General features: G+C 29.9%; 4 protein-coding genes across 4 annotated transcripts; 1 reads left to right on the top strand and 3 right to left on the bottom strand.

Annotated features, from left to right (window-relative positions):
* Window positions 1-603: 603 nt before the first annotated feature.
* Window positions 604-3,091, bottom strand: Tsp_07447 (deoxyribonuclease II family protein). The gene is made up of 7 exons (XM_003381713.1): window positions 3,063-3,091; window positions 2,435-2,696; window positions 2,162-2,358; window positions 1,659-1,820; window positions 1,044-1,182; window positions 838-989; window positions 604-658 (listed from the first exon to the last, which is right to left on the bottom strand). Exons 1-7 carry the CDS (start codon window positions 3,089-3,091, stop codon window positions 604-606), a joined length of 996 nt encoding a protein of 331 aa, XP_003381761.1.
* A 657-nt stretch (window positions 3,092-3,748) lies between these two features.
* Tsp_07448 (deoxyribonuclease II family protein) lies at window positions 3,749-5,964 on the bottom strand. Its single transcript, XM_003381712.1, has 6 exons — window positions 5,861-5,964; window positions 5,283-5,506; window positions 5,038-5,202; window positions 4,401-4,686; window positions 3,913-4,150; window positions 3,749-3,853 (listed from the first exon to the last, which is right to left on the bottom strand). The coding sequence occupies exons 1-6, from the start codon at window positions 5,962-5,964 to the stop codon at window positions 3,749-3,751; spliced, it is 1,122 nt and encodes a 373-aa protein (XP_003381760.1).
* Window positions 5,965-9,199: 3,235 nt separating this feature from the next.
* Tsp_07449 (deoxyribonuclease II family protein) lies at window positions 9,200-11,406 on the bottom strand. Its single transcript, XM_003381711.1, has 8 exons — window positions 11,319-11,406; window positions 11,112-11,136; window positions 10,730-10,956; window positions 10,485-10,649; window positions 10,208-10,222; window positions 9,951-10,133; window positions 9,361-9,587; window positions 9,200-9,304 (listed from the first exon to the last, which is right to left on the bottom strand). The coding sequence occupies exons 1-8, from the start codon at window positions 11,404-11,406 to the stop codon at window positions 9,200-9,202; spliced, it is 1,035 nt and encodes a 344-aa protein (XP_003381759.1).
* Window positions 11,407-12,209: 803 nt separating this feature from the next.
* On the top strand, window positions 12,210-14,395 carry Tsp_07450 (deoxyribonuclease II family protein). The gene is made up of 6 exons (XM_003381710.1): window positions 12,210-12,313; window positions 12,644-12,867; window positions 12,934-13,104; window positions 13,457-13,733; window positions 13,994-14,231; window positions 14,291-14,395. Exons 1-6 carry the CDS (start codon window positions 12,210-12,212, stop codon window positions 14,393-14,395), a joined length of 1,119 nt encoding a protein of 372 aa, XP_003381758.1.
* The last annotated feature ends 443 nt before the right edge of the window (window positions 14,396-14,838 follow it).

Raw genomic sequence — 14,838 nt, 5'->3', positions numbered from 1 at the left:
TGAGTTATTTTCTGTTGTCGTGAGAATTTCTGATTTTGAAATTAATGGCAAATTTTATTAAAATCGTTTGAAATAAAAATTCCGTTGCATAACTTTAATAAAATTAGTATTTCCTCAGTGCTCTTTCATTATTACTCTGAGAGAAAACAGTAACAATAAATATGTTTACTGTAATTTCAGTACTGCAGGTACATTTTGCAATTTATTTTAGTATCTTCATTATCATGAAAAATCATTTTGAGAAAATGATTTAATAGCCTCTCTGGTATATTTTCAGTTATTCAGCACATTAAGAACATTTCCCTTCAAATAATAAAGAAACATTGCTCTTTCTGCTTAGATTGCTCCATAGATCTTTGCTTAGACGCAGCAAAATTTCAGTCCGTTATAACCAGACAAAATGTCTGTTTCTTGAAGATGTAAACGGAAAAAGTATGCCAACGCATCAAAATTCAGAAGCAGTTTCAAATATATATATACATGGATAAAAAATACGTCGCTTTGTTAGGTAGCTTACAAATTCTTTAGAATATTTATTCGATTATTACAAAACAATCAACTTCGTGAAATTGAATATAAATTAAAAAACTAATTTTTTAAAATCTACTGCACATCGATGTCGTCACAACCACACCAGAAATATTTATGCAATAGACTGCTCAAAATATTTAAACAAAGTGAGAATATTCAACCGAAGTAAAACCGACATTTTCATTTATTAATGCCAAAAAATTGTTTACAAAAATGCAATAAATCAGAACAAAGCAAAACAAATGCAAAATTTATTTTCCTCTAAAATGAAAATGATCAGTAGCTAAAACACCAAAACTATCAAACCTTACACGATTAAACAAAAGATAAAAGAATATGTTATGGGATTTCATAGTTAGTGGACAATCTTCAACTTGCGCTGCAATTTCATTAAACCTAGCAAAAATATCATTATTTTCAATACAAACTGCCATTGCTGGTTCTCTGGTTTGATTTCTCTAAATTATTCAAAAAGTAAAAAGTGAAATATAACCAAATGCAAATAAACTTACAAAATATGGTTTGTCAATATGACAAAATATATTTCCAGGATCAGAAACAGCCCAGTTTGTAATATCTGCTTCAAGATTGGTGTTATGACCGTCAATGGCAGCTGGACTTTTAATTAAACGAATGTGCCTTTGTGAACCTCTGCAATCCTCTTTCAGAATACTGTCTCTTCTTGACCATACCTTGATCGTTTTTTTCAAAACATTCACAATGACTTTTTTGTAAATTTCTAAGCATTCACTTTAATTAATCGTGATTATTTTCAGAAAGTATATTTCATGTAATTATTTTTCTAAGCAATGAAGTTTGTATTCTGTTCAGAACAAATTACATTTCAGCATTTAAAACTTCAGTTTGTGTAACTTATTTTAAACTTCAGGGAAGGTATTAAATATCATATCACTGCTTATCTACGTTTGTACAAAAAAAGTGACAGCTAAAAATTTCATCAACTTTTCATGGTTGTACCACCCGCTTGTTCATTCTAATTTACTCTTTCACTTTATAACATATAAAATGCATACATAAAATTTAATATGTGTCAAAACCTTCAACATTTATTATTTATGCTCACCGTATTTTGAAGACTATGATTTGCTGTAAATATGAACTGCTACAGGACTTCTTGCATTTTCCGTACGAATGATCGCCTTGAGGTAAACGGCGGCAGAGTAGGAATTTTTCCTCCTGCTAGCTTATTGAAGTATGGCATTCCTGCAGTTTCTGTTTCAGGGATATTATTATAGTGCACCATAGGTTGAACGAGTAGCAGGGACGCGCTAAAGAATAATACTGATCAAAGACAAAATTTTAAACAATTTCCCTATTAAACGAAAAGATCATTATACTGGGGAAAAGAAAAGTTAGCTATGTACAGCTCTACCACTGAATGTTTTCTAAAATGGAATTCAATTTCATATAGTAGATAATGCATAATTATCCAACATATATTACTTTAGCAATAATTTATATGAATTATTATCTGCTTCTTGTCCATTTTATGCTATTTCTCTATAGCAGTTACATTCCTTTATAAAATCTTTAATTTTATCGCATCTCTAATGTTCTGAAATATGAAACTACCTGAAATCAGGCATAATCACTTCAGTTATTGAAATACAGACCAATGACATTTATTTGCGATTCTGAGATTGTTAGACGAATTAGTAAATGTCCTCTGGCGTTCTCAGCTGCTGGCCAACTGTAAGGGGTTCTTGCTGTTGGAAATCCTGGCACAGTATGTACACTCCACGCTGCGGAATCGGCAGCAGTAGACAGTATTATTACTCCTGCAGCATAAATGCACGTTAAAAGAATCTAAGTATGCTATGAAAGATTTATTAAACCATTAAAATTATATTGAATAACTTTTGCTGTTCGATTTGGTATTTACATTGGGAACACCAAGTGGCGCATTGTTGTAAGCAAGAAATTTTATATTGATATGGTTTCTTACGACATCTTCTAATGTTTTTGCAAATGAATGCCCGCCATTGTTAGTAAATGCACTTGCTCCGTCATCCCAGGATCCTGCTGCAGTTGCAAAAATAATTTTGCCGGTATCTTGACCAGGTGCTTTGTATACTATAGCCCTAAATTTGTACTCATCACTACATAATTTTTTTCCGAAGTATCTACCAGTGATTTTCATCATGCTAAAACTTATATATCAAGTCAAAATTGCGTTTCATTATATATTTTTTAAAAATATAAAATGCTGATAAACACTTTCATGCAGAAGCACTTATATGCAATCACTAACAATGCAAAAATAACATTTTTTAAATGACTAAAATTACAAAAATGATTATTATGTATGGTAAACAGATATGTAATGTTATTATTTTTCATTTTTAAGTAACATATGCACGTTTTCGCTCTATAACATATTTTAGAACAGCTGCATAAAATATTCTGCTTCTGCCAAAAATTGTTTCAGAACTTACCAGTCTGCCGCAGCATTACCTGGCTTATTCTGACATTTTGAGGTTTGAAAATGTGAAAATTTTATGAAGAAAAACGGGGCAAGCAGCTCGGAAAATTTTAACATCTTTTCTTCGTAGTCGAACAGATTTATACTAGCATTTATATCATGCTCTTTAAGAACGCAGATGTTTATCCCATTGAGCCAACTCAATAGAATTTGCAGAAAATTCACCACTGTTGTTAATTTAAATTTTGCTCAATGTAGAAATAAAAGTAAGCAATTTAATCACAATTTTATTTGAATTACATTTAATTTTATTTTAAACAAGGTGATTCTCATTTATGCAGTTTCACTTCTTATTATTCATAATTTATATTACATGTACATGTGTGTGTGTGTGTGTGTGTGTGCGCGTGTGTACCACATCTAAAATTGTCCATTAATAAATAGATTACTTTATATGCAAAGGGAAAACGTTTTTCTGCCTCTTACTAAACGTTTATATTATAATCAGACGGCAAACTCACATCTGAAAAGCAGCTGCCACAGAATAAAAGAAAGCAATAATGCTCACTTCCGGTATAAAATAATGTTTTAATTATGAATCCCTGTACAATTTACTTTTTGAAAGAGGAAAGCACAAAAGGAAGAACATGAAAGGGAAATTTATTTTCATCACAAAAAGTAAAAAATAATTATTTCCACAATCAAACGCGCAAGCATCAAGAGCGTCAACATTTTTCATCCTAAACAAAAAATTACAAGGTATGCAACAGGATTTTATTTTGGACAATCTTCGAGTTGAGCAGCGATTGCATCAAATCGAGCAAATATATTAATATTGTCAATGCAAACTGCCATCGCTGGTTCTCTGGTTTGATTTTTCTAAAAATTTATACAAAAAGTAAAAAAATTCAAATGATATCTAAAGCATGTAAACTTACGAAATATGGCTTGTCAATATGACAAAATATATTTCCAGGATCTGAAACTGCCCAGTTTGTGATGTCTGATTCAAGATTCGTGTTATGACCGTTAATGGCAGCTGGGCTTTTGATTAAACGAATGTGCCTTTGAGAACCTCTGCAATCCCCTTTCAGTTTACTGTCTCTTCTTGACCACACCTTGATTGTTTTTTTCAAAACTTTTACAATCACTTTTTTGTAAATTTCTAAACATTCACTGTAATTAATGATAATTTTCTACATAAACTAAGTTTCATGTGATCACATTTCAAATGAATGAAGTTCCTATTTTGCTTAAAATATACTGAATTAAAATTATAGCATTTGAAATTTTCAATTAGTTTTAGCTAATTTTGTACTTTGCAAAAATTATAGCTTTGAACGCTATTCATTTTGCACATTATGAGAAAAACTAATGATTTCACGGTCCACTCATTATTCATCTACTAAAATTACTTGTGCATTACTCTTTTCCTACCATAAATGTTCTAAAAAGCTTTGAGCAGAATATTCTAAATAGACAGTTGAAACTCAGCTCATGCTCACCATATTTAGATGTCTCTGATTTACTGTAAATATGAACGGTTACAGGAGCTGCACCATTTTGTGTACGGATTGTCTGTCTTGATGTGAATGGCGGAAGAGTGGGAATTTTTCCTTCTGCCAATTTATTGAAGTATGGCATTGCTGCAGTTTCTGTCTTAGGAATATCGTTATAATGTATAAGTGGTTGAACAAGTAGTAATGATGCAGCTAAAGAAAATTATGAATCATACCACTATTAATGGACGAGATCTAGAATTTCGAAATTGAAAAGTGGCGGTTACCTTCATACAGCTCTACCATGAAAATTTTGTAAAAATAAAATTAATATCTTTAGCAATAAAAATATTTTCACAGATTTGTAAAAATGATTATGTTATTTGAAGTTAGATGAGTTCATGATGCTCATTTCCCAAATCTGATTATTATTATTATTGTCAGAAATGGTATTCCTATATTAAATATTTATTTTATAGATATTTAATTTTGTTCTTTAATGCTAAGTTTGAAAATGGAAAGCTTTCCATATCAATATATTCGCTGAGTAATGAAAATACAAACCGATAGCATTTATTTGCGATTCTAGGATTGTTAGACAAATTAGCAAATGTCCTCTGGCGTTCTCAGCTACTGGCCAACTGTAGCCTGTTTTTGCGGCTGGAAATCCAGGTACGGTATGTACAATCCACGCTGCAGAATCTGCATTGGTGGCCAGTATTATTACACCTGCAATATGAATGCAACATTAAAAGAATCTTGTTATGCTGTAAAAGATTTCTAAAATTATTAAAATTATGTTGAATAACCTTTGCTGTTTGATTTGGTTTTTACATTGGCAACACCTGGTGGCGCATTATTGTAAGCGAGAAATTTTATATTGCCATTGTCTCTCACTACATGCTGTAATGCCGATGCAAATGAATGCCCGTTATCACTGCTTAATGCTTGTGCTCCGTCATCCCAGGATGCTGCAGCAGTTGCTAGAATAATTTTCCCATTAGGTTGTCCAGGTGCTTTGTATACAATGGTCCTAAATTGATATGGATAACTTTATGATTCTTTTGTGTAAAATATTTTTCAATAATTTTATTATGTTTATTCTTAAGTTTGAATTGAAATTGCATTTTATTGCATAATTTCTGTAAATGTCAAACACTGATTGCAATTTTGATGTCAAAGCATTGTAGCTATAAGAAGATAAAGAAGCAACGTTTTTGGGACAGATAGAAATTCTAGAAATAATTATTATGCATGGTCAACGGGCGTGTTATATTATTGGTTTTCATTTTTGTCAAGCAGATTTTTCAGGAAACCCTATGTTTTTGTTAAATTACATATTCTGGATAAAATATTTGCTAAAATCATAAGTTGTTTCAAAACATACCAGTCTACGTTATCAGTACCATCTCTATTCCGACATTTTGATATTTGAGATTGTGATAAATCTGTGAAAAGAAACACTGCAAGCAGATGCAAAATTTTCAGCATCGCTTTTATTTACAGACTGAATTTGAGATTGGATTATAATCTTGCAATTTAAAATCATAAGTGTTTATTTAATCGAACAACTAGCAATATTTGCTGAAAATTCACCAATGTTGTGGATCAAAGTTCTACTCAATGGTGAATTATAAATAATCAATCTAATCACAGCAATTTTGTTTTGACTTTTATTTGGTTTAGGTTTATTTTATATTATTTATAATTTTGTTGCATTGCAATTATTACAACTCATTTAATTGCTCATTGATAAATGAACAACTTTATATGCAAATCCAAAACTGTTTTCTGCGTTGCAAGTTTAAAATACGCATTTAAAATCGTTATATGTTTACTGAAAAAAAATATCTGATTACTTGTTTAGATGCTTTACCATTTGATTCATAAAGTTTGCTTATAAGCTAAAAAAACTGGATTTTGCATTAAAGTAAAATCCATATTTTTGTAGTGCTTAATTCTTCGAACTGTTACCAATGTTCTTTGCATCTTCTCTTTAAACAACTGGCTACTAATGTAAGGATATCTTCATTTGAAACAAAAGAAAATTCAACATCTTAATTATTAGAAAATTGAAATAAATACATGTCATTTTACTGCGCTATATTGAAAAAGCACAAAAATTAAATGAAGAATTACGAATATTTTTATTTTTAATTTATTGAAGTTTACTTTGATATCTCAATATGTTTGGGAAATATTTTGCAAATGGTTTTTAGAAATATATAAGAGCTGCTTTTGGTATCAACAGCAGTCCTAAAATGCAATTCATCGTAAAGCACTTTATAGATGTTACTCAAAATTTTGAATGTGCAATGAAATAATATTTTTGAAAACAATTACTTGGAACATATTATTAACGATATTTAAAAAATGGAGAATTCGAATATGTATTTATTCTGAAATTGACTGCAATGATAGTTTGAGCATATTCTTTAATAATCACTTGATGAAACTGTCATAAATTATCATATGAATTTGAATTTACATGACATTCTTCATTAATTGACGCAATCATTATAGAAGGTCAATCAGAATATTAAGAATTACCAGAATAAGATTTAAAAATATGCATCACATTAAATTCTTTAATGTTTTTAAAAATTGATCACAGTTGTCAATAGCGATGAGTACAAGCTGCAAGCAAACAATCCACCAACAGTAAAAGTCAAGCTGCAATGCACATAAGGTTAAATTACAAATTACCTTTGAAATGAAAATACGCAAATTTCTCCGTATATCTAATGGATTGCTGCATATTATTAAATTCAAAAATAAGTACGCATAATAAAGGTAGAATGAAGAGAAAATTGGAACTAATGCGTTAATCTACTCCTTTGTTTTTCAGCGAACAATGTTCTCTATTTAACTCGGCAGCTAGTGAATTTGTGATTGTTGATATTTTTTTAGCTTTCTTTCTTGCATTGTGATATTTTTATATTTATTCTGCAGATTATTTCCGCATGATTTTTTTGTGTTAACTGCATTTTATATCAGTTAAAGACAAATGCATAAAATGCATACGATTCTGTAAGTAAAAGAATGACTAATCTAATTAATAAACTGAATCATACATTAAAAAGTCCAACAAATTATATGGAAATGTAAATTTGGTCCATTCAAATTTGAGGCAAATGAGAGAAAAAAATATTGCTTACATATGTATCAAAGAAAGTATAATTTGAAATGCATATATAAACTTTACTTAAATACATGAAATCGTTCATTTCGATGAAAAATAAATCAAAAAAGTTACTGCATGCTTTATATGAAGAAGTGAAGTCAAATTTTAAGCAATGTTTATTTGACGGAATATATAATATCGCAAAAAATCGATCCACGCACTCACATATACATATTATTTATCACGCCTCGCATACTATCCCCCAAGCTCTCACCGTCACAAGTTTACATTTGGTGCTTTCTCGCGTGTGCGTTACTTTTTCTATGATTGATAGCATCTTATTGATTGATGATAGGGATACTTGCTATGACATATCAACCTGTGGTACACAACGATAAATTGAGCTAAAAAAATATTTTCTTTGTTGCAATTTTTAGTAAAAATGATAAATTAGAAAATGATTAATATGTACTAAGTTGATGCTTCACCTCATTTTTATAAGAATTGCAAGAAATTTTTTCAATAACCTGACTAAATTTCAAAATTGATCATGGTATTTTAGATAATTCTATAACCACACTGTTTGATGATGTTTACAAATATTTAGTGTTAAAAGCAAATTAGTTAATATTTACTTTCTATTCTCATTTGAGCGATTGCGTTGTCCTTATCAAATTATTTAAATAGACAATACGTACGCGTGATCATTACGTTTATTTCAATAAAAATAAGTCTTGTTTATTGTGAAATTAACAAAAATAAAAATGAAAAACTAGGACTGAGATTTTATTAATGCACGTGCTTCAGATTGCTACTTGCGCATTTCAGTCGTATTCATGTAGGATTACATGTATCAACTGTAGTTCATCCAAACTTCTTGTTTTTGTAATAGAAATTAACGTTACATCTGAAATTAATCCATTGTGGAATATAATTATTATATAAACATATTGTTAAATAATTACAAAGATCACCATGCAACAGGCTTATATTATGTACACAGACATCTCCTACATTTAAAATTCATATGATTTCAAAACTATCGCCACATATTATATCGGTGTAACAGGAAGATAGCAATAACGAAGTTTAAATTGTACTATACAAGCAAAATGAAACCGATCAAATATGGAAAATTATAACTGGGGATACACTTTCAATGCAAATTATGTATTCAGTGTTTTACAGATTATTATTCCTCATAATTCACTTTTCAAAAAAATTAACACCGTTGGACGTAGTAAAATCTTAACACTTTTGGAATTCGATTAGTTCTCGTATCAGATTTATGGCTTTTTTCTGTTTATAAAAAAAGGGGCAAAAACTAATTAAACTGAGGCCAATCAGTTGCTCAATATTATTCGAATTTTAAACAGATTGCTGAAATAAGAAAAAGAAAAACAATTATGAAGAAATTTCTTCAATGAAACAAATCCAAACCCTCTGCTTCAATTGGCTTTTCCATTATCATTTCCATGGTAATCATGAGCTCTTCCATAAAAAGAACAAAATTCTGATTGATATAATCTAACGCGTAAATATCTGATTCATCGGTGCAACTTGCTTAAACAAAATATTAAAGTGGGAAAATACTATGAAACTTTATTTTGGACAATCGTCAAGTTGAGCAGCGATTGCATCAAATCGAGTAAATATATTAACGTTGTCAATGCAAATTGCCATCGCTGGTTCTCTGGTTTGATTTTTCTAAATTATAGAAAAAATTGAAAAATTGAAATGATATCTAATGCATATGAACTTACAAAATATGGCTTGTCAATATGACAAAATATATTTCCAGGATCTGAAACTGCCCAGTTTGTGATGTCTGATTCAAGATTCGTGTTATGACCGTTAATGGCAGCTGGGCTTTTGATTAAACGAATGTGCCTTTGCAAACCTCTGCAATCCCCTTTCAGTATGCGGTCTCTTCTTGACCACACTTTGATCGTTTTTTTCAAAACTTTTACAATCACTTTTTTGTAAATTTCTAAAAATCCACGATATTAATTATAATTACCTCTATAAACTAAATTTCATATGATCACATTCCAAATTAATGAAGCTCCTATTTTGCTTAAAATATATTGAATTTAAATTATAGCATTTGAAATTTTCAATTAGTTTTAGCTAATTTTGTACTTTGCAAAAATTATAGCTTTGAAAGCTATTCATTTTGCACATTATGAGAAAAACTAATGATTTCACGGTCCACTCATTATTCATCTACTAAAATTACTTGTGCATTACTCTTTTCCTACCATAAATGTTCTAAAAAGCTTTGAGCAGAATATTCTAAATAGACAGTTGAAACTCAGCTCATGCTCACCATATTTAGATGTCTCTGATTTACTGTAAATATGAACGGTTACAGGAGCTGCACCATTTTGTGTACGGATTGTCTGTCTTGATGTGAATGGCGGAAGAGTGGGAATTTTTCCTTCTGCCAATTTATTGAAGTATGGCATTGCTGCAGTTTCTGTCTTAGGAATATCGTTATAATGTATAAGTGGTTGAACAAGTAGTAATGATGCAGCTAAAGAAAATTATGAATCATACCACTATTAATGGACGAGATCTAGAATTTCGAAATTGAAAAGTGGTGGTTACCTTCATACAGCTCTACTATGAAAATTTTGTAAAAATAAAATTAGTATCTTTCGCAATAAAAATATTTTCACAGATTTGTAAAAATGATTATGTTATTTGAAGTTAGATGAGTTCATGATGCTCATTTCCCAAATCTGATTATTATTATTATTGTCAGAAATGGTATTCCTATATTAAATATTTATTTTATAGATATTTAATTTTGTTCTTTAATGCTAAGTTTGAAAATGCAAAGTTTTCCATATCAATATATATGCTGAGTAATGATAATACAAACCGATAGCATTTATTTGCGATTCTGAGATTGTTAGACAAATTAATAAATGTCCTCTGGCGTTCTCGGCTACTGGCCAACTGTAGCCTGTTTTTGCGGCTGGAAATCCAGGTACGGTATGTACAATCCACGCTGCAGAATCTGTGGTTGTAGACAGTATTATTACGCCTGCAATATGAATGCAACATTAAAAGAATCTTGATATGCTGTAAACGATTTCTAAAATTATTGAAATTATGTTGAATAACCTTTGCTGTTCGATTTGGTTTTTACATTGCCAACACCTGGTGGCGCATTATTGTAAGCAAGAAATTTTACATTCTGATTGTCTCCCACCACATGCTCTAGTGCCTTTGCAAATGAATGCTGGTCACGGTTGTTTAATGCTTGTGCTCCGTCCTGCCAGTCTTGAGCAGCAGCAGTTGCTTCGATAATTTTGCCGTTAGCTTGCCCAGGTGCTTTGTATACTATAGCCCTAAATTTATAATGAATACTTTTTATTTATAAAAATTTTTTGAATGATTTCTATTACGTGTCATGCCGACATAAAATTATGTTTAATACGTGTTATTTTTTAATGAACAATAAGCAGCCCTAGAATAGTAAAGAAAGGTGCCTTCGGAGCCTCACATAGTGTTAGATTTATCAATGCTAGCTGCAAATTTTATTTGAATGAATAGAAATGAATATTGATATAAATCTAGTAGGAATAACTATAAATAAATGGACATAAAGATAGATATATAGATATAAATAATCATGTGCCTTCATTTTATGAAATTTTTCAAAACAAATGGAAAATATTTTGATGGTTTTATGAACTCTTTGAAACCTTACCAGTCTGCTTCAGCACCTCCAACTCTATTCTGACATTTTGTAGTTTGAGAATACGATAAATTAATGAAAAGAAACAGTGAAAGCACATTAAAAATTTCAAGCGTCATTTATTCTTTCACTGATTAAACTGAGAACATCATTTTAGCCGTGCTGTTTGCCCTCTCAAATATTTATTCCATAGAATAATATTTGCAGAAAGTATATTAATTAAACAAATTTTTGAAGAATCATGTTTCCATAAAATTCTGTGGTTTCAGTAAGAAGTTTATTTCTGTCATTTTAAAATTATTTAATAATAATAATGATAATAATAATATTAATAATCTAATTTCATAATTAAATCAAATTGAATAATAATAATTCAATATTAAATGTTAAATGCAAAATGTTAAATTAAATACAGTTCGAGGAATTAAGCACTTCAAGAAGTTAAGAATTCTATTTTAACGAAAAATCAAGTTTTATATGCCTATAATCAAATTTTATGAATGCAGATGGTAAAGTATCTAAATAAGTAATCAGATATTTTTTTGGCAGACATTTCAGCAAAAATATTTTAACTGCGTATTTTACACATGCAACGCAAAAAAGATTTTGGACTTGCTTATAAAATTATTTATTTATCAATGAACAATTACATAAGATGTAATAATTACAATACAATAAAATTTTGAATTACATGAAATAAAAATAAAATAAGGGTAACATTGTCAAAAAGAAATTATTACAATTAGACTGCTTATGCAAAGTTCAGAATTGAGCAAAACATAAATTCACAACATTGGTGAATTTTCAGCAAATATTATTATTTGTTTGATAGAATAAACATTTACGATCTTAAATTACAAGATTTTAATCCAGTTTCAATATGATTCTTTAAATAAGTAAGCTATGTTGGAAATTTTGCATCTGTTTGTACTGTTTCTTTTTACAAATTTATCACATTCTCAAACATCACAATGTCAGAATAAAGATGGTAATGGAAACGTAGACTGGTATGTTTTGAAGAAATATTTGACAGCAGCAGCAATTTTATTCAGAATATGTAATTTAACAAAAACATAGGATTTTTGAAATATGTGCTTTACAGAAATGAAAACTAAATAATATAAAACGCGTGATGACATGAATAATGATCACTTCTAAAATTTATATCAGTCTAAAAAACGTGGTTTCTTTATTTTCTTATAAGTATAGTGCTTCGACATCAAAATTGCAATCAGTGATTGAAATTTACAAAAATTATGCACTAAAATGCAATTTCAGTTCAATTATTGAAAGATATTTTGAACAAAAGAATTATAAAGTGCTCCATATCAATTTAGGGCCATTGTATACAAAGCACCTGCACAACCCAATGGAAAAATTATTTTTGCAACTGCTGCAGGAGCCTGGGATAACGGAGCACAGCCATTTACCAACGCCGGAGGACATTCATTTGGAAAAGCAATTGAACATGTCGTGGGAAACAACGGTAATATAAAATTTCTTGCATACAACAATGCTCCACCTGGAGTTCCAAATCTAAAGACAAAATCGAACAGCAAAGGTTATTCAATAAGCATAATTTTGGAAACCTTGACATTTTAAATAAAATTCTGTATTCAAATTACAGGTATAATAATTCTATCTGATGCTGCTGGTACAGATTCTGCAGCGTGGATTGTACATACCGTACCTGGATTTCCAACAGCAAAAATAGCCTACAATTGGCCAGTAGCTGAGAACGCCAGAGGGCATTTACTAATTTGCCTAACTATATCTGAATCTCAAATAAATGCTATCGGTTTGTATTTCCATTACACAACAAATATATTGAAATTAGAAACTTTCCGTTTTCAAACTTAGTATTAAAGAACAAAATTAAACATTTAATACAGGAATATCATTTCTGTTAATAAAAATAATCTGATGTGGAAAATAAACAATATGAACTCACCTAACTTCAAATAACATAATCATTTTTACAATTCATGAAAATATTTTTATTGCTAAAAATATGAATTTCATTTTTTAAAGGTTTTTAGGGTAGAGCTATATGAAGGTAACCACCATTTTTCAATTTTGAAATTCTACATCTCGACCATTAATAGTGGTATGATTTATAATTTTCTTTCTGTTGACTCTTATTTCTTTAGCTGCATCATTACTACTTGTTCAACCAGTTATATATTATAACGATATTCCTAAGACAGAAACCGCAGCAATGCCATACTTCAATAAATTGGCAGAAGGAAAAATTCCCACTCTTCCGCCATTCACATCAAGACAGACAATCCGTACACAAAATGGTGCAGCTCCTGTAACCGTTCATATTTACAGTAAATCAGAGACATCTAAATATGGTGAGCATGGGCTGAGTTTCAACTGTCTATTTAGAAGATTCTGCTCCATGCTTTTTAGCCTACATTTATGGTAGAAAAAGAGTAATGCACAAGTAATTTTAGTAGATGAATAATGAGTGGACCATGAAATTATTAGTTTCTCTCATCATGTGCAAAATGAATAGCGTTAAATGCTGTAATTTTTGCAAAGTACAAAATGAGCTATATAAATTTAAATTTTGAAATGCTAAAATTTAAATTAAAAATATTTTAAGTAAAATGGAGACTTCATTAATTTGGAATATAATCACATAAAATTTAGTTTATGTAGGAAATTATGATTAATTACAGTGAATATTTAGAAATTTACAAAAAAGTGATTGTAAAAGTTTTGAAAAAAACCATCAAGGTGTGGTCAAGAAGAGACAGCAAACTGAAAGGGGATTGCAGAGGTTCGCAAAAGCACATTCGTTTAATCAAAAGCCCAGCTGCCATTAACGATCATAACACCAATCTTGGAGCAGACATCACAAACTGGGCAGTTTCAGATCCTGGAAATATATTTTGTCATATTGACAAGCCATATTTTGTAAGTTTATATGCATTAGAGATCATTTCAATTTTTTTACTTTTTGTATAAATTTTTAGAAAAATCAAACCAAAGAACCAGCAATGGCAGTTTGCATTGAAAATAATGATATATTTGCTCGATTTGATGCAATCGCTGCTCAACTTGAAGACTGTCCAAAATAAAATCCCGTTGCATATCTTGTAATTTTTTTAGGGCAGAAGATGACGCTCTTGATGTATGCGCGCTTGATTGTGGAAAGAATTATTTTTTACTTTTTGTGGAAGAATAAATTTGTCTTTTATGTTCTTTTTTTCTGCTTTCCTTTTTCAGAAAATAAATTGTACAAGGATTAATAATTAAAACATCATTTTATATCAAAACTAAGAATGATTGCTTACTTTTATTCTGTGGCAGTAGTTTTTCGCATTTGACTTTGCCATCTTACTGTAGATTTGGTCTACTTGGGGACAAATTTTCACCGCCTTTTCTTACTGGTCGTTCAACGCGCTTTCTTATTGTCGTCGTATTGGTTTTCCTTATCTAATTGCTCATTGATTCAACTCTTCAGTTGTGATTAGCTGCAATATTTTTCATTTCGTTGATTCAAAATATTCCATTTAGGATT

Source organism: Trichinella spiralis (genome assembly GCF_000181795.1).
Source record: "Trichinella spiralis strain ISS 195 chromosome Unknown Scfld1, whole genome shotgun sequence".
Classification (NCBI taxonomy): Eukaryota; Metazoa; Nematoda; class Enoplea; order Trichinellida; family Trichinellidae; genus Trichinella; species Trichinella spiralis.
Note: the sequence above shows the minus strand (reverse complement) of the source record. Positions and strands in the feature narration are given on the sequence as shown.

What these genes read in the sequence shown, in the direction of transcription:
- Tsp_07450 (XM_003381710.1), top strand. Translation starts at nt 12,210, where the DNA reads ATGTTGGAAATTTTGCATCTGTTTGTACTGTTTCTTTTTACAAATTTA. An exon ending in GACAAAATCGAACAGCAAAG is followed by an intron (nt 12,868 to 12,933) that starts GTTATTCAATAA and finishes TTCAAATTACAG; the next exon opens with GTATAATAATTCTATCTGAT. An exon ending in ATCTCAAATAAATGCTATCG is followed by an intron (nt 13,105 to 13,456) that starts GTTTGTATTTCC and finishes TTATTTCTTTAG; the next exon opens with CTGCATCATTACTACTTGTT.
- Tsp_07447 (XM_003381713.1), bottom strand. Translation starts at nt 3,091, where the DNA reads ATGTTAAAATTTTCCGAGCTGCTTGCCCC. An exon ending in CGCCACTTGGTGTTCCCAAT is followed by an intron (nt 2,359 to 2,434) that starts GTAAATACCAAA and finishes TAGCATACTTAG; the next exon opens with ATTCTTTTAACGTGCATTTA. An exon ending in CAAATAAATGTCATTGGTCT is followed by an intron (nt 1,821 to 2,161) that starts GTATTTCAATAA and finishes ATTATTCTTTAG; the next exon opens with CGCGTCCCTGCTACTCGTTC.
- Tsp_07448 (XM_003381712.1), bottom strand. Translation starts at nt 5,964, where the DNA reads ATGCTGAAAATTTTGCATCTGCTTGCAGTGTTTCTTTTCACAGATTTA. An exon ending in AACCAAATCAAACAGCAAAG is followed by an intron (nt 5,203 to 5,282) that starts GTTATTCAACAT and finishes TTCATATTGCAG; the next exon opens with GTGTAATAATACTGGCCACC. An exon ending in ATCGCAAATAAATGCTATCG is followed by an intron (nt 4,687 to 5,037) that starts GTTTGTATTTTC and finishes AATTTTCTTTAG; the next exon opens with CTGCATCATTACTACTTGTT.
- Tsp_07449 (XM_003381711.1), bottom strand. Translation starts at nt 11,406, where the DNA reads ATGTGCTTTCACTGTTTCTTTTCATTAATTTATCGTATTCTCAAACTA. An exon ending in GGAGGTGCTGAAGCAGACTG is followed by an intron (nt 11,137 to 11,318) that starts GTAAGGTTTCAA and finishes TAAAATTTGCAG; the next exon opens with CTAGCATTGATAAATCTAAC. An exon ending in ATTGATAAATCTAACACTAT is followed by an intron (nt 10,957 to 11,111) that starts GTGAGGCTCCGA and finishes TTATAAATTTAG; the next exon opens with GGCTATAGTATACAAAGCAC.